At 38.7% G+C, this 23,205-nt stretch overlaps 1 protein-coding gene across 4 annotated transcripts in view; it reads left to right on the top strand.

Annotated features, from left to right (window-relative positions):
* The window catches only part of MAGI2 (membrane associated guanylate kinase, WW and PDZ domain containing 2), a 764,770-nt gene that overhangs the window by 485,919 nt on the left and 255,646 nt on the right, over positions 1 to 23,205 (top strand). For all 4 annotated transcript variants that reach the window (XM_086474407.1, XM_086474391.1, XM_086474398.1 and 1 more), the window contains exon 4: positions 22,196 to 22,411. In XM_086474407.1, the coding sequence (XP_086330533.1) occupies positions 22,196 to 22,411 (216 nt within the window). The remainder of the gene's footprint in view (positions 1 to 22,195; positions 22,412 to 23,205) is intronic.

Raw genomic sequence — 23,205 nt, 5'->3', positions numbered from 1 at the left:
CAGTGCATTTTGATCTATTGTATATCATTTATTCTTCAGTTACAAAACCATAATGGTAGGTAATATCACCTCGTGTATCATTTTTGCTTCGGTTGTTTGTCATGCAGTCACTGTCAATAACAGGATAGAACCCATGCTTTTACAGGTAGATACCTTTAATTGTTTTCTGAGGTTTCAACATAGGTCTTCCTGTTATGTAAACTTTTGTACGTCAAACCCACTGAAGGTTTCTCAGTGATAATGACTTACTACGAAGCAAAGTGTTTTAAAAAATACTTGTCTTTCTGTGTTAGCTTGTAACTGTTAGGCTTAATTCATTTTATTCTCACAGTTCCTTCAGTGCTACACAGCCCCACAGAAATCTTTCTTATGCATCGGTAGGTTTAAAACAGCATATAAAAATTGTGGGTTTCTGATAGGCAAAGACCATAACTTTCAGTGCTTTCAGTGTGATTTTAATATGTGTTTAACTGAATCATACACTACAATCTTAGAAGCCGAAATCCAAACATTTGTAAACAGATGTTTTATTGAGTGGAGGACTGTGTGCTAAATAACAGATGACTGATTAAGAGCCACCTGCATTAGATGATCTAACTAAATGATAATAGGTTGTAAACATTAAGGTTTTTTAAAAAGAAACGATTAGTCAGGGTCACATTTATATAAGTGTCATTTTTTTTCTCATAACTGGTGGCAGTTAAAAGGTGTAAGAGCATAGCAAACTACATTAACTGAGTGTAAGCTCCCGCTCTGGTGTAGAGCAAAGAGATAATAGGACTGTAGAAGGTCTCGGACAGTAGGACATGGGAGGTTGCATGACCTTTGTGTATGAAGCTGCTTGAGGCTCTCCTGGCTGTCTCTGTCCAGTTGTGGTGCACACAGTTCAATCAGGAATATGACAAGTTGGAGAAGAGTTCATAACAAACACTAAAGCATTGGAGAACATGATTTATGTGGGATACTCGACCTGAATCTCTCTGGCTTAGCAAAATAAAGCTGAAGGGGTGACTTTGTCACACTTTGCAACTATTTCTGGGGTGTTTGTAGAATATCAGGTTATAGATAGCGCTTTGGTCTCGCAGCCAAATTATAACATGATCCATTAGCTGTAACTTGAAGCTGTTCAGATCAGATGTAAAGGACATGTTTTTAGCAATGGAGGCAATTAATGAGATAACCAGGGTTATAATGTATTAAATTTTTAAAACTAAGATTGGAATTTTTTCCTAAAAGGCAGGCAACAATTCAAATGTCAATTAATTCAGGAAAGTTCACAGAAGGATGTGTCCACAAAGGTACCATGATATTTTACAGTCTGAGTATCTGGATATGATCCCCTTTTACCAATTAATAAGATTCCTATAGGGAAGAAGAGAGGCAGCTTGTTTTGGATCGCACTAGCTCCTGCAGAACCCTGCTCCTGCAGAACCCTACCCTGAACCTAGTATTTCATTGTGTTGGTACATCCCCAACAGTGACAAATGCCAACAGCCTGGACGAGGTCAGAACTGGAGTCATCCCGTGGCAGGGGTCCTTTTTCTCTCCAAGCGCAGGTCAGAAGTTGTGGCTTGCCTGGTGCACTGCTGTTGCATCGCATCACGAGTGAATCTATTTCTGGCGTCCTCCGCATTCACAGCAGATGGGGCCATCTAATAGTTTTGGCATTCCTAGTGTACTGCCACCGGTAGTGACACTATGGGGCAGGCAGTTTTGTGCATGAAGAGCTACCCTGAGTACGGTTAGGGGCTTGTATGGTTAATGGACATTGCCAGAAGGCACTCTGTGAGGTGCAAGCATGTCCCAGTGCACCGCAGCCAGCTTTAGGGGGCACTGCTGTGTGCCAGGAGCCTGCATTTACAGCCGAGTCTGACGCAGGCACTCTGCTTGGGTATGGCACGGCACATGGGCCATGTGCACGTGAGATTTTGGCTGCTTAGCAACTGCATAATAGGGCTGTCCCAGAAGGACACGCCGTCTGTTTAGTCTATAAATGTAAAATGTCCATTTAAAATCTGCATAGTACAACCCAAAGAACATTGGAGCTCTCTCTGCTTTTACAGTGCCAGAGGTATTTGGCATTGTCAGTGCAGCACCTTCCCAACACAGCAGCAGTGCCAGAGGTTTCTGATAGACGGTGGCTGTGCAATGCGTTGACCTCTTCAACCAGTGAAAGACTCCCTCTAGTTTTCTTCCTGTCCTTCCTGCCCTGTTCCACTCTGTAGAGAGCATCATCAGCCAGGAAATTGCTTCATTTTCACTCAGCTTAAATAAGTACCAATGTTTTTAAAAATAAAGATTCACAGAGTGTACAGAAAAGAACTGTAAGATGCAAAGCATGCATGGGCAAAACACTTCTTTTAAAATATGGTTCTTAATCTCAAATGTCTTCTGTTATAATATCTTTACTAAGAAGATGTATTCCAAGTTAGATGCAAATATGTTAAATCTTAGGAATAGATTTGCTAAAACAATTTGCATCTGATTATTTTTCTATTCCTTTAAAAAACATTCTCAGTTCAACAATTTTTACTTAAAATGTAATCAGCTGAATGACAAATACCTGCTAGCTTTCCTCATAGAAAATAGTTCTTCATGTTAACTTTTCAGTTTCATCTAATGACATGTTATGTATGGAGAGTTAAAAAAAGTGAAATAACGCCTGGCTATTAGTGTGTTTAGCCTGCTATTCAGTCGGTGACTGACATCTACATTGGTAGTAGATAAGTTAGATTTAGCTCAAAAGCTTCCAAGAAGAAAGTTCTTACGCAAGAATTAAATGCAAGGAGAAATATTTTTTAAAGGAATTAAATATTTTTATTTTTCTGAAAAAACACAGTCGAGTGATTAATCAGCATGGCAATTTATAAAGCATGTCACTTGGGTGAGAAAACCATCCATATTCATGGCAATCCATAATTCACTTTCTTCAAATAAATTCTCTGAATGGATTTTGTCCAAGGGTCTCTAACCACTGTTTAAGCAGTTAATTCTGGTTTAAAGCTTTCTCTCCCAGAAATAGTCTTGCTCTTGTCAAGGGTTGAGGCTGGGCTGGCCAATAACGAATGACAGACACTCTCTATTACCCCCTCTCCCCTCCCAGGTGTGGAAGGGAGAAAGAATAAGGGAGAGAGATTGATGGATTAGAAAAGAAAACTAAAACAGCTTTAATGAAACAATAACAATAAAAGAAAAGATAATAATAAAAAATAATAAAATAATGAAATATAGACAAATATACACAGAAAAATACAAAACCAATACCAAACCCAACCCTCCGCCTCTGATGATGATATGTCACCACTGACGTTGCAGGGCTGGCACTGGGGAAGTCCCAGGGTGGACTCTGCAGCAGATGGGAACTGGGTACAGGAACTAGATTCATGAATGCACAGATTGGGATTGAAGACAGAAGAACAGATGGAGTCTTCCTCGGATGTCGGCCATCAAAGAAGAGAACTTGACCCTCCTGATCCCTCGGCTTTGTACTGAATATGATGTAAATAGAATGGAATGCTTAGTTGGTCAGTTTTGGGTCACCGGCTCGCTCCTCCCTGCAGGTGTGATCTTTTCGCATACTTGCAACCTTTTTCACTTCCAGCACCCCAACATCAAGCATTATCACTGCTAGAAGCAGTCACTGTCTGGCAAAACATGCTGTTGATTTCAGAAAGTGGGATTTCTTAGAAGAGACAACTGAAAAGTAAAATCACTGAACAGAGTTAGTTCTGTTTTAGCTCAAACCAGGACAGCTGTTTAATGAACAGACAGACTGACATACAAGTGGTCAAGTTATGTGTCCCAAACCTCATTCCAAGCTACAGGAACTACTAGCAAAATCAAGCAGTCCTGATTTTTCTTCTTTCACATTTACCGAATACAACTTCTACATCTACTTACTAACATTCAGGTTTCTGGATTTCCAGTTACTCATTTCTGCAATGCAACCAGTGTACAACATTCTTTGTTTTATAACCATCTGAAGGGCTTTTAGTTCTGCACTTACAAAGCTTTTTTGAATATTAACCTAAAATGTCTGTATTTAATCCTGGCTTGTAAAAAACTAAAGGAGGTTTAGAGGTAGACTACAAAAGAATCAGATGTTAAGGCAATACTAGAACCAAAAAAAGACATAATGGGTTAAAAGAAACTTGTATCCTTTATTGTGCAGTGTTTAAGGTGAACTAATAACATCGGTATGACAGCTGGGTTTCACTCATTTGTTGGGGCATTGACAGACATCCTCCCCAGTACCAGCTGCCCTGCTGAAGAACCAAACACCTTGGCTGGTTGCTGGCTCTTTGTCACACCCCTCACTTTCCCATAGTTTCCATTTATCTGCCAGCAGAGCAGTTTGTACTTAGCAGCCCTCTAGTCTGCTTCAAACAACATCAGATAGGAGCACTCCTGTGAACTATCAATAAGGATGATGGTCCAGTAACAAGGCAACAATGAGGGATGAGGTCAGGTATAACTTCCACTAGCCTTGGATTTTGTTCCCAACTTGCAAAGCTGCTGCAGTCCAAAAGCTATTTTGGGAACTTTACACAAAAATAGGTCTTGCTCTGCAAGGCTAGTGAATATAGTGACAATGACATCTGTAAAAGCAGTAAATTTAGTTTTTCTGGACAGAAAATGTGCATAGAAATTCAGTATTTCCAAAGAAAACACAAAAACTTTGTAGTAGGAAGGCACCAACGAATTATATGCTAACACAGCGTTTTAATAGCACACAGCAGCAACTTTCAGGATCATTCTGAATGACACTGCTAATGTGGGACATTCAGCTTAAAAATTAGAACTGACAGTAGCTCTGTAAGTTTTTTCCTTGCAGCCTGCTCAGTAATCATTGATCTTGCTTTCTGTCTGAGGATCTTATTCTTGTGCATTCTCCGTGCCTGTGTCACCTTCGATCTTTGACGCGGGGAACCTTTAATAGCAGTGCTTACACCATTGACTTATTTTATAGTAGTAACTACACATTCCTCTGATTTACTATAAATTTTGTTAGAATATATGTAGTGCCCCAGCAGGGGCAATGTCTGCATCACCTTGTAGTGGCTTCAACTTGGCAAATCTGTAATTCTGTAAACATTTCTTTTTATACATACTGGTTCAAGTTCAGCTGTAACAACCAGTCACAATACCATCAAAGCTCTTTAGAATTGAACAGAATTTGACACACTTCATAATAAATTATTGATTTTGCAATTTTGACTTGTCATAATTTTGTTTAGTACAAACAAGTTGGACCAAGTGTTAACTGGCCATAAATATGAAAAAGGAATATACTAGTTTTAGAAATAAGGAACTCAGCTTTGTTGTCATTTATAGGATTAAAGACATTGATTTCAGCAATGTGTTGCTGTATCTATGTCAGAGTAAAGAGAGTTCCTTGCTGGGTTTCATATTAGGAAGGGATTGTTGGTATTGCCCAAATAAATTGTTCTTCAAGGTTCCCTGCATATTCCCACTGGCTGCTCATGGTGGACAAGGTGGAGACAACCCAAGAAACACTTTCAAAACTCTCTTTCATGTTGGTGCATGAGAAATCTTGCCTGAGCATGACATTGCTACTATATGTGTGTGTAAACAGATGTATACACATGTGCACATATCTGGCTGCATAAGCTGCCATTCTTTCTGATGCTAAGAGGAGACGTAGGTTGTTCCATAGAGTATTCTTATGTTGTCTGCTAGTTATTAAGTTCTATAAAGGATTATAGCTCATGCTTTTACACACATAATTTGCCCACAGGCTCACAGACCAGCACTAGAGTCCGGAAGGAATTTGGATTTATCAACTAGCTGAAGACTGACTCCCATATCATGTCTAGTCCTTATCCTTCACTCTTTCAGGGACAGGAGCGTGACCCATGGGTCTCAGAACCTGCAGCAACATGGTGCTTCAGAGCCTCTGAGAGTATCAAGATTAGCCTTTGCACCCTGCTGCTCTGGCTCGTGAAGTAACTGCAGCCTCATTCCTGCCCTCTATCATGAATTGTAGGCTCTTCTTTGTCTTTTATCTCAGAATCAGAGGTACAAATTAAAAGCAGTACCTTTATAGACTGCTCCTGTTATGCCTTGGTGGGTACATCCTTTCTTGTCCCATCACTGCTTGTCTGACACCTTTGTCTTAGTGATGACTCAGGATCATCCTCTGGCACTAATAGCTGTAACTGTGTATGCCCAGTGCATACAGATGCCCAGCAGTGAAAAGGACAGAGTCAAGAAATATTGCTAGGAACTGAATTGGTAAGAATTCAACCTCCTCTGTAATAATACATCCTGACTTTTAAGAGGGAAAAGTGGCAGTGGCCTTTTGAAAGCTTATAAGGCTTTTCCAGTCTAGGCAAAAGTGATGAGGGGAAAGATTTCCTGACTTTCCAGCGCAGTCGTGTGTTCCTTGCTCTTTCTCCTCACCCCACACTTTTTTAGCTACTTCTGTCCATTCTTCTGATTTCTCCAGGTTCAAATCAGAACCCCTTTGCTTTGAAGCTCAGGTCAGCACTAGGCAAGGCATTGGGCATTACGGTTGCTAAGAGCAGCCCGTCCTCTCCCAGCTGCATGCTTGTGCGTTGACAGGGTCAGAGCGTGATTGAAGGGTGAGAGATGCACAAAAGCAGAGAAGGCTTGAAATTAAATAGTCTTTGAAGCTTTTTCTTAACTAGTCTCACTCTGGCACAGACCCCTGCCTTAGGGGGATGATCCAGTAGAATAGCAATGACCTAAAGCTACTGCTCTGCCCACTCAAGCATGCAAGGAGAGAATTCATCTCAAAAATGACCATATGAGAATATCCGGGCTGCAAATAAATGTTTGTAAAATATGTACATTAACATTAAAAGAATGAGGACTTTATTTTTTTTTCTGAATAAAACTGTTTTTTCTGAAATACCGAGTGCCACACAGAAACAAAAAATGGAAAAGTCCTGGGGGGCGAGATCTTCATCTCTTCTCTCATTTATTACTAGTGCCAATGGAGTAGCTGTCCTAATTAAAAAGAACTTGCCCTTTCAAACAGAGGAGCTGGATTCTGATCCAAATGGCCTTGTAGAAAAGAAATTGCTGAATGAAGTCATTACTCTAATTAACATTTACGCTCCTAATGTTAACAATGTACTTTTAAAAGGAACCAGTAGCATAGATATTCCTCCTTAAACCATCTAATAGTCTGGTGTGGGTGCTGATTTTAATTGCCCTTTGGTTATCAATTTAGACAGATCTACTAGGGGTGATTGCATTGTAAATCAAGTATCTCAAGAAAGTCATTAATGAGCTAATGAATGATAGATGTTTGCAGTGATGAATAGCACAGCTGATAATGCTTATTTAGCCAAGTGGTTTACTTAAGTGTTCTGTGTTGCATATGGAAAGAAGTGACCATTCATCAGTAACTAGGTAATAATGTATTAGCTATTACTCAGTCTACTCCATGGTTTTATCTTCCAGTTCCCTTGATTAGCCCAGTCACCTGTGCTCTCCATCCCTAAGCTGTTTCTGTGATTAGTAATTCACAGAACTGTAGTTTGGAGCCCTGCATCTCTGTTTGACTTTGTTTATATATTTCTTGTCTCCCTTAGCATAAATCATAACGACAGCTTAATTGGTTTATATTTCTGAAGCAGTTTGAAATGTGAAGTGTTGCATAAGTGTTCAAGGTTGTTATTACTTTGTGACTCTTCCCAACCATTTTATTTCCAGAATGAAAATTAAAGAGAAATTATTTGCCATTTATGAGAGTAAATATGGTGAATCCTGTCATAAGTAATCACTCAACGATCACCCAAAAAAAACCCTTTCTTTCACAGAATTGCACTTTTCAAATACTTGAACTTTGCATTTCCTTCATAACTCAGTAAATTCATTAACTTCACTAGAAGTACTTGATTTATGCTCGTGCAAATGGAGAGTTAGATCTTTAATATCTGTGTCTGTGAGAGTGTAGTTTCACGATAGGAAAGGTTCCTGGAAAATTCAGGTCTTCCATAACGGTTTTGGTATAATTAAAACATTGGACCATTTGATACATTTAGAATTTGAGATTATGACTTCTTTATTTCACAGGAGGAACATGTATAATTGTACCAGTCTTTAAAGCACAGTATTATTACAGATTGGAAGATTCCTTTGTTCACAGATGCATATTGTACATAAAGAATTTACATATACCAAACTAATTTTTTTTTTTTCTTTCGTGGAGCAATGTTGACTGGAGACTAATGCTCTAGCTTTTCCTCAGGACCTGGGCAGCCCTTAGCATTGCCAGATAATTTTCATCAGGTGAAGTGTTCAAAAAATAAAGTCACATGGAGACAGATTGTGCATTTAATTCCCTTTGTTGCTTCTACTGGCTCACAGGGCAGAGTCAAGAGATATCCATGACAAAGTAGAAAAGTCTTTTACCCCAGAACAGGATTTTAGGATCAGAAATTAAGCGGGCAGGCAAAACAAGGGCAGCCAACAAAAAGTAGCCTGGGGCAACACAGTGTGTCAATGAGAAAGAGAGAGATAAGAAACACTTGGACAGTTGTGCATGTTGGCTTCAATCTGTAATGACTGTGCAGACCACACATCAAAAACAGTTGGCTGTCCTTGACAGAGAACAAAAAAAGCCCAGAATTTTCAGCTATTGGTTTGTTGTTGTGGGTTTTTTTTTGGAGGGGGAGGGGGGTGTGTTCAACTGAAATTATTTAAACAGTGAATAACAATTCATTTACTCTGCTCTGTTTTTAATTCTTTGTCTTACTGCCTTCAGGCAACTATTAGATGTTATCTTAGAGAGAGGAAGTGAAAGCTCTCTTCTCTTTTAACAATTACTCTTTCTGCTGTTGATCAGCTGGATCTACAGCTCTCACTGGCATGAATTCCATTTGTATTGTATCTTTCTAATGTAAATTAGGGGCAAAATTTGGACCTTCGGAACAAATAACACTTAATTCAGTCAGCACTGACAGCTGCTGCATTTCTGCAGTTCCATGCATTCAGAGATGTCTATGGCCTTGGGACCAAAGTGTCTATTTGTGCCTAAGTTCTGTCATAGTCGAGAAATGAGTGGGAAGCACCTACATCCCACACGCATCCTCAACAGTCCTTTCCATGCTCAGAGAACACGTAATACAAGTTGTACACATGGCAAAATGCCCATCAGGAAAGTATCATCATGGTGATAATACTTTCCTGATAGCCTTGTGACCATTTTCTTGGTAGCCTTGTGGCCAAAAGCAAAGAGGCAGTGGAAGGTCAAGGTTTATTTAATGTCTCACCAGAGTGTGCCCTAGCTACTGGATGAAGGTGACTCTCCATTTCTCCTTTTGGAAGAATGATGCTGTAAAGCTTATCATTTGTGGGGCCTGAAGAAAAGTAAGCTAAAAGTGGCCTAATTATATAGTTCAGAAGTGAGAAGACTCATCAAGTGTGGGCAAGTTAGAGACTCCAGGACTATCTCTTTGCCTACTCTGTTCTTCTACTAACATGTGATAAACTTATCCCAGGAAATATTGATTACATCATTCCCCAATATCTATTAGTTTGTTTCTAATCTGAATTTTTTTCTGAATGGCTCAAAAACATTCATTTTCAAAACCTTTTTCTTTCCTCCTGGCTGAAAGTTGTGTTACAACACAGGTAGGTTGTGTTTTTTTAGGACAGGTTTTTAAGACTGAGGATTGCCTCATCATGCATCTTTATGTAGTAACTGAGCTCTAGAGAAGCTAAAGTTCCTTGTTATAGCACAAGAACTTATTGGTAGTAAAGTTATGGATTAAAACTCCCATGAGAATAGTAAAGCTCTGTATCTCTGTCATATCGGGACCAAGGTGGTAGACAGCAAATTGAGTAAAAAAATACCACGTTAGAAAGAGATAGCATACTGGCTTTAAGGGAAAATGGGAACACAGAGTCTCCATTAAATGTCTAGTTATTGCTTATTATTTAGGATTTATAATACCAAATTACCTTAAACAATCCCTGATGATTTACATTAACGTGGCCAAATACCAATCTTCTGTTGATGAAAACAGAATTCATAGTTTTTTCGCTGGGTTGTTGGGTTTTTTTAAGTTTCTTTGTTTATTTTCTTTACCTGGAATTACTGGGAATCTCTGAGAAGTATTTTTATTTGTTCTGACAACTCCTTAAGGGAAGAACCAATAGGGAACATCTGGTTTATTCCTGTTGTCCAAGATGACTATCCAGGACAATCTGCAGATGTCTTTTTAGGCACGTAAGGCAAGGATTCCCTATGTACCTCTCCAATTGGCAAGATAACTTTCTCTGGTAGCAGCTTGAATAAATGAATACAAAAACTGATTGACTACAGGAATCTCTTTTTTTCTCAAAAAACACGTTTGAAGAAAATGTCAGACGAAATTAACAGTCTAGAGTGCTTGCTTGAGGTTGTCAAGGAAGTTGGAGATGACAGGTTTCCAACTACAACCCAGAGAAAATGCCACTGTGAAATCGTATAAGGTGTCTATAAATGCAGCTTTTAAAATAAGCCCGAATTCCTATGAGAAAAAGGAAACACAGTACTGATTAAACCAGGGATGGGGGCATTAATCCAGCATCTTGTCTCACGGAAAAGACAGATCAGGCAATTCTCAGGACTTTAAGACCTATACAATATATATTTTTGAGTAAATGCCACCTGATCCATCTTCCCCTACACACAGCATTTTCAGATAGATCCGTAGCAACTCTGGATTGATTTAATATGTGAGTAATCTCTCAAAAATTTCAGGTATAGCAACTGTGTGTTCTTGAAACTCAAAACTTGATCTGAAAAACCTCAGAAGTGTCTACAGTTTATTTTATTTTGAATGAGAGGTGCTTCGTCTCATTGACCTTTAATTTCTCATCTTCAATTTATCTAAATTTTGTATTTATTTACTTTTATCATATCCCTTCCTTTTTACCACCTTTTTACATATATTCATTTGATTTGTACAATTGAAATACATTTGATTTTTATTATAGTATGTTTATAATTTTCTTTGATTTTCTCAGGAGGTCTTTTATTTCTGTAAAAAATGTCTGGACCAAAACTGTATAAAATAAAGATCTTAAATACATTATTGAACATTTGCTTTACACATCATTCTATTCCTTCCATTAGTTACCTTCCAGTGTACAGCTCTAGCTTTGCTTATTATTTAGCAGAAGGAAGCTGCTACTGTACAGTTAGCTGTCTGAAGTAATGCTAGACATCCTCTACAAAGGATAGCCATTTTACAACCCGATGGTTCCCTGGTTTCCATTTATTAATAATAACATGATGCCTTCCCATACACTTACATTTCTTCCCTTTTCTTTTTAGTTCATCTGAAGCTTCAGAAACATCCACTTGTGTGGCTCAGCCTAAGTTAGATAAAATTTTGCCTAGAAATGCTCTTAGTCTTTTCTTGTGTTTCCTTTCCAGATCATTTGTAAGGGTGTAAAACCATGTAGGCACTACTGTCAAAAGTGAGGGACTGTGCTGCAAGCTGTTCTCTAATATGGCAAAGGACTTTTACTTCTACAAGAACCTTAGCAGTAATGTATAAATTATATAAAATCAGAGTTCAAGGAAACTAGGCAATCTCATAGTTCGTTAAGCCTAAATCTTTAAATGATGGCAGAAAGCAGTACCATGATTCACTGTGTTGGGACCTTGGTTATTAAAGGTTTGAATCATGTCATTTATCGTTAGCCATCTAAAACATGTCTGGACCTTCTTGTAAGGTCACCAACCAAAACCATGTACACTCCCAAAGGTCAATTCATCCCACCTAAGTTCAGTACCCAGGGCAAGTGAGTAGAGACAGCTGGTTATATTAAACTAGACACCTAACTTTTAAGCAGCAAAAGTGAAATGAGTTAAAAACCTACACTCTTATTGTTTAGGGATCAGACACAATGACAAGTGACTACTCAAGGGCTGAATCCAGACCACAACGGCCAGCTGAAGTTATCTCAGTATCTCTGCTTAACTGCAGCAAAGAGTATACTGTTTAGGAATTGTACCATGACTTTTATGGGAACGTAGAGGTTTCAGATTAACTGTACCATTGCTTTTCCAAAGATGAGGTCAGATGACAGAATTGCTTTTAAATGTGCAAAATACTATAAAATAGTTACTAATCTATTTATCAAGCTTTGTTGTTGCACAGTCTTCTTCCAATATCCTGCATTCATATCTCTGTGATTCTTGCTTGTGAAGTCCAAGTGCCCTTTTGTATTAATTCCTGTTCCTTTGTCTACAATTTTCCTCGAATAAATAAGAGTAGCCTTTCAAAAAGCTTTATCTAGATTTTTCACTTCTGGTATGCTATGCTCAGTATAAGATCAAAACACAGAAGTTAAAGGTCACTTCATATTTGCTGGTTGTTAGGAGATCTGTGATGATGTGCAGTGCGTTCAGCACACTACTGTATCTGATAAGCAGTCATCTCTCTTCTGGGCCATTATCTAAAATTGATTTGTTCTGCTTCTCAGAGAGAAATACAAACTTGAAGAATATTTGGGAGAAATAAGGTCAGAACCTTAATCTTTGAGGAATCTTAAAGCAAACCTGTTCCCTCTCCATGGCCACCTCCAGCTGGACTTAATGCATGACAGTTTATAGTTACTTTATCTGAAATGTATTTACAACTTCAACCCGTAGGATTTCCAGGTCTGATGGGAGAACTGTTATTTCCCAACTGTGAGAGATTTAGTGGTTGAAAGGGTTGTATCTGTTCACATGGTTTGTTCTTGGCAGGAATTAAAGGGATGATGAAAACAGTTCAGGCAGTATCTAATTCTGTAAAGGTGAAATTGTTCTTTCTACTTGCTTCTTGTACTCTTACATAGAATTTTTAGGGATTAGTCTTGCATATGCGCCTAAATTTGTAAATGGGCACTACAAATAGATAAAAGATTAATTAACAAAATCTAAGGAATGCAGAATATTTGTGGGATAAAACCACCCTAGTAATAAAAAAAAAAAAAAAAGAAAAAAAAAAAAAGAAACAGGGAGGAAAAAAAAAAAGAATACTTCAGTTAAAAGAAGGAGCAGCTATGCAAAATGGAGCTATGGAAACAGAGACGAAGAAAATTTGGAAGCCTGCACTAAAGCACAAAGTGACAACTCTGACGAAAATATTTATTTTAAAATGAGGATTAACTTTGTATGCCTTAATTTTGGGGTCTTCAAAATTTCTGAAAATCACAGTTGTGATCCCCTATGCAGATCTGATATACTCTATCAGTACCTTAAGGTTACAAAATCCGATTTGCTACTGATATGTATCTTGAAAAATACCAACTAAGAAATAGAAAAAAACTTGTATACCCATGCTTTTACAGTCTTTTTCAGTCTGTCTAGAAAAAAAGGAGATTCTTATTTTGGGCAGTTGGGGTCCAATAGTAAGAGAAAAGCAGATCTGTCATGTTGGAAGATTTGACAGCTCGTCTTGTCTCCAGTCCTGCATTTGTGAATTTAGAAGCTTCCTCTGCTATTGCATTCATTGGGGGCCAGAACACTCTTGGGCAAAAATCCACAGCTATAATTAGTGATTTAATTTTAATGTAGATGAATAGACAATCCTGAAGCCAGTTATTAAAATGTCATTAGTTGACACAGAAGTTAGCATATCTGCCTAATGTCTGTTAGCAGAAGCTGCAGAGACCAGCCCAAAGGAGATTTCTGCCTGGGGAAGAGTCACATCAACACAAGGCATCAAAAATCTCCCTGCCTCTGGGAAACAGCTGGACAGCCCCTGCCAGAAAATGCTCAAGTGTTTGTTGGGAATGATGAGCAATAACTCTGGCCCCTCTGTTCTAGCAGAACCCTGAGATCTCCGGAAAATATTCCTTTTGAGTAGATTTCACCATAGCTAAAGCCCAATACTGTTAGAAAATAGCAAGGGTGAAAAACAGACTTTATAACAAGTATCCCTGGGGGTCTCTATATCCAACAAGTGTGGAATTAGTTCTGTATATCATGTGTAACTCATTCTGACAGCACTCCCAAAGTAAATAAATTTTAATTTGTATTTTTAATACAGACATTAATGTAACAGCAAGGCTCAGAGAGCTAAGCAATCTGGATTCAAAGGCTTAGAAAAAGAAGAGCAAAGACTTCTCTGGGATCTTCAGTCTCTGGATGAAAGTAGAGAAACTAAAAGTAGCAGTAAAGATCTTAGTAAAAGTATAACTTTGCTTGTAAATATTTCAGAGAACACAGTAGAAGTTAAGAGCTGTTGTTGAAAAACATAATCATAAATCTATAGTAAATAACTGTTTTCCCTAAATCCTGAGAGACCTGAATTATGATTTTTCTTTGCCATCTTAATGACACATGATCACGAGTAGAAATTATACCAATATAAATCTAAAGTCTAGAAGTTTTAGAAGGCATCATGTTTTAGTTCCACTTACTTTGGCACCACACTAAAAGTTCTGCAACTTTGATCCATCAAGCAGCATTGCAAAACCATCATGAAAATTTATGAAGCCAAGAACAAAATCTACTCACCCAAACTTACAGCAATGATTAAAAAAGCCCTCATTATAGTATAGGCACCCGTCAAAATAAATTACTCACTCAGGGTGAGTGGGTGAAAAGAAATTTGCTAGGCTTCCTTAAGGAGGTGGTAATTGTCTTGAATTTTGTTAAAATACATCACTAATTATATTTTAACAATGTCTATGTACTGTTTTCCTCTTTGGGAATTTTGTAAGATGGTTATAAGAATTTTGAGGGAGGGCTTTTTTGGTTTGAAAATATTCTATACTTGTCTATTTGCACTGCAGCGCATGTTTCATGACTTAGAAAAGAATGCTCTAAATGACATGTACAAGTGACCAGAAATGTTAGAATAAAATAATTTCATAAGAAGATGCCAATTGATTGGATGGACTTCCACACAAAGTGATGTGTGGATCTGACAGCGTAGTGAAGCCAGAGTATGGTTAAGTCACATGGTTCACTCCTGGAGTTCTACACAGTTTAGGAGGTCCATGGAGCTTGCATTTAGGAATCCTTCCTGTCTTCAACATCCATTGCACACAATACCAAATCCTTCAAAGGACATATCTGTGACCCATTCACCTAGGCTGTTGGCCATGAAATTTCAGTGCAAAGTTTGAGAGACTACCAACCACCTGTGATCTTACCCTGCTGATTATACTGCCAGTGTGTTGGGCTTGCCCTAAGCAATACCAAAAACAGAGGCTTTCTTTCCTTCTGTCTTCTTGAGGTTGCCAGAAACCTACACTTAAATTTGCATTCAAAGAATGCTCAATGCTTGGACTCCAGACTGCAGCAGACTTGAGCATGATGTCCCCGGGCTTGCAGGCTGTGGGCCACTATGGATCATAGAATCATAGAATAGTTTTTGTTGGAAGGGACCTTTAAAGCTCATCTAGTCCAACCCCCTGCAGTAAGCAGGGACATCTTTAGCCAGATCAGATTGCTCAGAGCCCTGTCCAACCTGACCTTTCCAGGCATGGGGCATCTACCACCTCTCTGGGAAACCTGTTCCAATGTTTCACTACCCTCATTGTAAAAAATTTCTTCCTTATATCTAGTCTAAATCTACCCTCTTTCAGTTTAAAACTATTGGCCCTTGTCCTATTGCACCAGGCTCTTATAAAAAGTTTGTCCCTGTCTTTCTTATAGGCCCCCTTAAGTACTCGAAAGCTGAAATAAGGTCTCCCCGGAGCTTTCTCTTCTCCAGGCTGAACAACCCCAACTCTCTCAGCCTGTTCTCATAGGTGAGGTGCTCCAGTCCCCAAATCATCTTCGTGGCCCTCCCCTGGACCTACTCGAACTCATCCATGTCTTTATTGTACTGAGAACTCCAGAGCTGGACGCAGCACTGCAGGTGGGGTCTCACTAGAGCAGAGCAGAGGGACAGAATCCCCTCCCTCGACGTGCTGGCCACGCTTCTCTTGATGCAGCCCAGGATACAGTTGGCTTTCTAGGCTGTGAGCGCATGTTGCTGGCTCATGCCCAGTTTCCATCCACCAGTACCCCCAAATCCTTCTCGGCAAGTCTGCTCTCAGTCCCTTCATCCCCCATCCTGTATTAATACCGGGGATTGCCCCGACCCAGGTGCAGGACCTTTCACTTGGCCTCGCTGAACCTCATGAAGTTCACATGGGCCCACTACTTGAGCTTGTCCAGGTTCCTCTGGATGGCATCCCATCCCTCAGGGGTGTCAACCACACCACTCAATTTGGTGTCATCTGCAAACTTGCTTAGGGTGCACGTAGTCCAGCTGTCTATGTCATTGATGAAGAAATCAAACAGCACTGGACCCAATACACAGCCCTGAAGGACACCACTTGTCAATCATCTCCATTTGATTACAAACAGACATAGATTATAAACAGATGCTTCTTGATGTATGCGATAGGCCTTTAGTCATAAACAAATGCAGCTATTGTCTTTGAATCAAATAATAAAATATTCATATTTATTCACATTATTATTTTAATTATAAAATTAAGCTAATTTCTACCTGCCTAAAAGCCTGTACACCTTTGCAATCAGTTATATTTTGATATGTATTTGTTTGTGAGCTGTTAAAATATCAAGTGTAACTCTTATATCCAGACAAGAATTAGACTTCAGAGTACTTTCCCTTAATTTATTTTCACCGAGTGACCACAAAAGCAACATGTAGAGATTTAACATTCATTGTAACATTTGCAATTATTGTTCTAATAACTAAAAAATAAGGTTTTTCTTTCATTTCCTAGAGTTGTGGCTGACTCATACAATTTTGACTGGATACTTCAGCAATTCAAAGTTGTATAAACAGTACAGACAGATCAGTCTAAATGAGGGTGCTGAATAAGCAGAACTAGGGGTGTATTTGTCACTGGGTATTGTTTCATCCCACTCTAAAAATAAGTGTGAAAAGGACTCTGGGCTCAGAATCTGAGTCACACCATAGTTGGAAGGATTTATATTAAAAGCTTTTCGTTCTGGCACACCTCTCATTTTCTGTTTGATTGTTCATTCTTACTATAATTTCCTAATTCCTCAGCAGCCCTTTTAACTTTTCATAATGCTTACATTTTTAAACTAGAATTTTTCATTTCTTAGATGAGATCAGTGGAGTTTCAGGAGCCGAGGACTCTCACAGCAATAACAACATTCCTCCACAATCTGATGGTTCAGTCTGGCCAGTGCCAGGAGCTAAGGGAGTACATCCTCCTCCAGAGCCAGGGATGCAGACACGGCAAAAAGCCCCTCCTCTTCCTTCCCTGTGAGGAAGGATGGAAAGCAAAGATGTTCGCTTTACACTGCATTTTGGGCTCTTTCCTCACGGAAGGGGAGAGGGGCTGGGGAGGCTGGTGGTGAAGGTGCTTGGCAAGGCCAGGCACAGGAAAGGGCATGCAGGTCAGTCCCAGCAATGTAGTGCAAAGAGGAGCACATCATGGGAGACACAATTATAACTGTGTCCAGTAATGGAGATCACGGGGTGTCAAGCAGATTGGAATAGTGACTGTCAGTAGATCTGAGTCTTGTTATCATTTCAGCGTGATGATTCTTCTGCTTTTTTACTGCCACACAAATGCTTTGTCTTTTTTCTTTTATAAGGGCTTAGTTTTTCTCAGGAAGCAAGTTAGGATCTATTACTTCATCCTCAAACACTTTATCAATAAAATAAAAGTCTTACTACTTCCTGATGCAGGTGAGCTCAGGTTAAGAAAAAAAAATAGCTGCTTTGTCCTCTGCTTTTTCACCTTTTTGTGCCTCTTCTGACTTTCTGACTTCCTGGTCTGGTCTTTGTCATCAGGGCTAAACTCCCCAGTGATTTTATCCAACTCCCTCTTTGCGGAATCAGGTAGACCTTTTCAAACAGCTTAGGGGTAGCAAGAAACACTTGGTAATTGTAATTGTTCTGGTTTGGCAATAAAGTCAGACACGTTGGGTTAGACCATCTTCAGTATTCAGCTGCACTCAGAAGCAGGCTGGGGGCCCTGAGCAATCAGACACAGCACAGCAGTAAGATGGATTAAGCACTAGTAGTTTTTCTGCAATTAAATATGCGTTCTGCACTGCCTGTCTGCGTGAAGGCTTTTAGTCAGGTCCAGCTCAAAGAGCTTAGCTTAAGCTCTGCTGGCTTAAACTGACCTCTTGACTTTGTTCTGGGCTGACAGAGGAGTATGCACATATTTTTTAAGTATAACGAGGAGGCACTTGAGTAAGAGAGCAGCTGTAGCCCCGTACTCTGTCTCTACTGCTGCCCCTTGGTAGACGTTAACACAGAAAATATACGAACAGGCAAGGCACGCAGAAATACATTCTGCGTTCCACTGAGCAGATTCAGAATTTGTACCTTTACATTTAATAGGCTTTCATGGGTTTCTTTTCTTATATGACTTTGTATAATTGCTTTTTGACTGCATTTATGATACTGGCAGCATTTGACAGTGAATGCCACTATTATGCTGTGTGAAAAAAAAAACCTACTTCTTTTGCTTATTTTAAACCTGCTAATTTCATCGGGCATCCTCTTGTTCTCATGTAGTGAGTAGCCAAGCATCCATTCATTTATTTTCTAGGCACTTTCCCAGGGTTCTCCTGATTTTACACATATCTGCCATATCCCCTTTCAGTTGTCCCCTTTCCAAGCTGAAAACTCCAAAACAATTTAAGCAGTTCCAAGCTTTAATTGCCCTTCTTTTAGATCCCCCATGTAATTTTTGAGAGGCAACTACCAGAACAGTAGGCAGTAAACAAAAGGGAGGGTACTATGTGGTTTTGTATAAGTGCTATAAAGGTGTTTTCTGGTTTGTGCTCCATCCTGGTTTTTTTAAAGCTCCTAGCTGCTGGGTTTTTTGGCTGCCAAAGAGCATATTTTCTCTTAGTAAGCTTCCTCTTTTTTTCTTTTTATTAATTCATTTTTTAAAATTAAACGCAATTGAAATTATTTATCTGCTGAGCTCTTTGTACTTCTTCAGTACCTTATGATTAGCATTTCAACAGTAATGTCTTGAACCAGCCCTGTCCTTTGCTCAGGCACGATGGAAAAGAGTTATTGTTATCAGAGATTTTCCAAGCACCATTGCAACAAAACTTATGGTGTTTAAACATTTAGACTCTGTATTATGCCTAGATATGACAATTTCTGACACTTTTTGAGAGTCTCCCATTAACTCTAATGCTAATTTCTAGGGCTCAGGCAAGGAATTTCAAGACACTGAGAAACTCTTTTTGATAGAAGATTCGATTTACATTGATTCTAATTTTTCTTTAATGGAGCATTACTCCGTTGAAATGGTTTGGTCTCTCATCCTATATATTTTTTCCTTTGGAACTGTACGGATTCTTTTCATCATTTTTATGATGCACTGATTATGTCAATAGCTGTAGACCAGTTTCTTATTTTTATTTGCACTGCTTATGCATGTATTTGAATGAAGATTAGATAGATAGACAGCAAATAATAGTGCAAAACTCACTTTTAAATCAACGACTATTGTATTATAAAGCAAATAACATGGAATCATGGAATCACAGAATGGCTTGTGTTGGAAGGGACCTTAAAGACCATCTAGTTCCAACCCCCCTGCCATGGGCAGGGACACCTCCCGCTAGACCAGGTTGCTCAAAGCCCCATCCAACCTGGCCTTGAACACTGCCAGGGTCTCACCACCCGTATTATGTTACAGGACAGAATTTTGAAATTATACTGCATTTTCAGTTTGACACTGCAAGAGTGAAATCCTCTTTGGCTCCTAATCTTAAATGTGCATTTTTATTTCTTATATTTTTACATACATCATGTTCATAGAATTTTTTTTGTTATGACATTTGTCTGTCTCCCACTAATGCATGCAGTCAGTTGAAGTGAAAAAGTGTTAATATCCCAAACTAGAATGAGCATGTCCTTCGTTTAAAACATCTTATCTTCTATTCTGGTTATTAGCATTACTGCTAATTACTAATTACTACGACACTCAATTTTTTATGGCAATGGCAAAACTAAGAGCAAAGTGAAAAAACCCAAGGTACTGCACTTTTAGTTTCCCAGTTTGTGCCACACTGGTCCTATAACCCTGGGATTTGTGTGCTGGTATTTATGAAATCAGTAGAAATCGGTAAATAATTTACAAGTTTTGTGAAGCTTATGGCATCTGTGGCACTGATTAACTTTCAGACTGGTAAAATGGCTTAGGCCAGGGAGGAATTTTTTTGATTGAGGAATCCTTTTTCCAAAATATGTAATTTTTCAGACATGCAATCTCACCAATAAAGGTGACATGCTTTTAAGGAAACACAAAAGTAGACTTCTAACTGAGCACTGCCTTCAAGACTGTTGGTTTTCAGGTACTCCCAAAATATCCTTCACTGTCAGAGTTTAGAAGTTTGACTGTCACCAGATCTGCTTTTGACATACTTTGGAGGTTTTGCAAGTGGATCAATGTAGATTTCCCTTCACCCCTCAGACCCCAAATCCTGCTCCCTTGCTTTAACCCTGGAAGTCAGAGAGACCTCCTGCAACTGTGGGAAGGCAAGTCACAGACAGCCATCCAAAGGTACATCTCATTGCCCTGCTGGCATCAAGGCTCTGTGTTAAACCTGCTGGCATCTCATAAAACCAAAAGAAAATCTTCAGCAAGTCAGTTTTTCAGAGTGAGTATGAGGGCCATTTAGCACAGCAAATTTTCTAGTGCATTACAACTACAGAAACATCTGTATTGTTTTGCTAAACTACTGTGAAAAATTCATAGAGTATTCAGGAGCTGCAAGTCTGCTCAATTACTTACCTGTATTGAGGTGGTTGTGTGGCTGAACACTATAATTCATTGGAAACACACAAGAGTACTAGTACCAGTAATAATTTTTAGTCTGCCTGCAAAATGCATCTTACGATGGTTTACTGTGCAGATGTAACATTTTTTTTTTATCTGCGTCACACTCACATGTAGTTAAAATAATTTTTGTCAGTTGCTACTATTATTTGGTTGCACAGAAGTCCTATATTGTGGGATAAGAATTAAAAAATGGTAAAATATCTTCAAACTAATATCATGTAAATATCTTCAGCAAACTAATGTCCTTACCTAGGTGCTTTTTTCTTTCAAAAAGTTTCTCAGAGCTGGACAGTATTTTTAGTTTCCCATATTAACTACTGAAAATCTGCTTGTGAGGCATTGTGTTCACTGCCCTTCAATATAACTTGCAGATTAAAAAAGATAACTGCATAAATAGCATGGTTTGATCTTTATGTCTTATATTACTCTTTATGTTTGCTTCTAGGGAGAACTTACTAAATTGTTTTTATATTCTTTTATTTGATTATTTTAATATTTTATTTTTAACCATATTTTTGAAGACAAATTTGAGGTATCAGTAAGAAACCACACTGAGACCAGATGTGCTAGAAATGCAAACATACAGATATTGATAGATAAAATCAGACCATAGTCCATCTAATCTAATGATCCTTCTGACAGAAAGTAGATGATTCAGAGGAGGTTGCCAGAAATTTCATGAGAGACAAATAGAAGGTAATCTTCCAGTCACATTAAGTCTTCTCAGAATTCCTTAGTACTTTGAGATAATTTTAAGTCCTAAAGCATAAGGTTTCAACTTTCTTTGAAAATATATTAGCATTAACTATTACAAATCTGGAGCTCATGAATAGCAAAAATTTTACAAATATGAAAAATGAGATAGGGCAAGCATTACTGAAGACTGCAAATCTCTGAATCATTGAATGATTATTTACTTTCAGAGCAGGTGAGAGAATTTTGGGGGGTGAAAATGACACAACATAGTGAACAGCCAATACTTTTATGGTCTTTTTGATCCATCAGAAACTCTTGTATCGTGGCGTAAGTGTTACAAAACTAGTTTGTCCTAAATAACGGTTTGAAATAGGAAAACAGTTCTGGTATCCTGCCTATTTGTCAGGTATTTGGACAAGAGGAATGTTAACTTACCCTGTTAAAGTTTCAGGAAGTGTTGATATGGTATATACTTGTGAGCATGATTTGATCGCTAGTGCTACCACCCAGAAAATTAATTACCATTTCATGAAAGTATTTAACTTCACAGAAAACATTTTGAGCTAACCTTCATATTAGCTGATGAACTAGATCCTACCTCACATAATCTCATTAATCTAAGACAAAAGAAGAAGCAGTAGCATATATTTTTCTGCTCATTTATGTGTTTTTTCTTTTCTTTTCTTTTTTTTTTTTCCAGACAACTATTACGGCACTCCGAAGCCTCCAGCAGAACCAGCTCCATTGCTGTTAAATGTAACAGATCAGATCCTCCCAGGTGCCACTCCCGGGGCTGAAGGCAAACGTAAAAGGAATAAGTCTGTGAGCAATATGGAGAAGACAGGTATTGAACCACCAGAGGAAGAAGAGGAAGAAAGACCTGTGGTCAATGGAAATGACGTGACAGTAACACCAGGTCTGTTCTTCCTTCTTACTTTGCAATGCCTTTCTGTTATTCACAGAGTCCTCAGTTACCTGCTTCTGTGGTGAGAAAATGCATGTTCAGGTAAGGATGTTCTTGCAAGACTGAAAGCCAGGAATCTTGAATAATAGGATTTCTCTGAAGCCTAAAACAAATTACTTAATCTCCATTTTGAGGAGTCATCTCACTTACCTCAGCTACTGTAAAGTTATCTGTCTCTGAACTAGTGCCTTTGAACCCTCTTTATAGACCAAAGAGAAAAAATACCTACTTTCTGAACACAGCTCATGTGAACTGTTTTAGATTTCTAGGTTAGGAAATCAATCAAAAGTGCCTGTTTCTCTCCATTGACTATAGAGGGAGTCTAGAGAACTGTAATTTGGTCAAATGAATCTAGTCTCTGTGCTTCAGGTCTCTTATTCTCAACCGTTGATACTCAAAAGAAAGTTCAATATATTATGAAGTGAACTTTTGTAAATTGTTACTAAATCTTAGCAATATTGTGGAGGAGTAAATTTTCATCATAGTAATGAATTAGTGGCAGCGCCGACAAAACTTAGCTGGCAATGTATCAGGAAGGACCCCTTTCAGCAACGTTCCAGACCCTGCATAAAGCTGTTAAAGATTTCAGATGTCTAGTCCTAAAAGACAGCTGTTGTTTTACTCCTTGGATCATAGTTCTTCAGAAAAAAAGGGGCTCAAGATACTGACTGGGATCCTGAGTGAGAGCACTCCAGCCTTTTCCCAAGCAGGTAATCAGCTTCCCGTTCAACAGTTCAGCAAGTCAT

Source organism: Leptosomus discolor, chromosome 1 (genome assembly GCF_034619465.1).
Source record: "Leptosomus discolor isolate bLepDis1 chromosome 1, bLepDis1.hap2, whole genome shotgun sequence".
NCBI lineage: Eukaryota > Metazoa > Chordata > Aves > Leptosomiformes > Leptosomidae > Leptosomus > Leptosomus discolor.
Note: the sequence above shows the minus strand (reverse complement) of the source record. Positions and strands in the feature narration are given on the sequence as shown.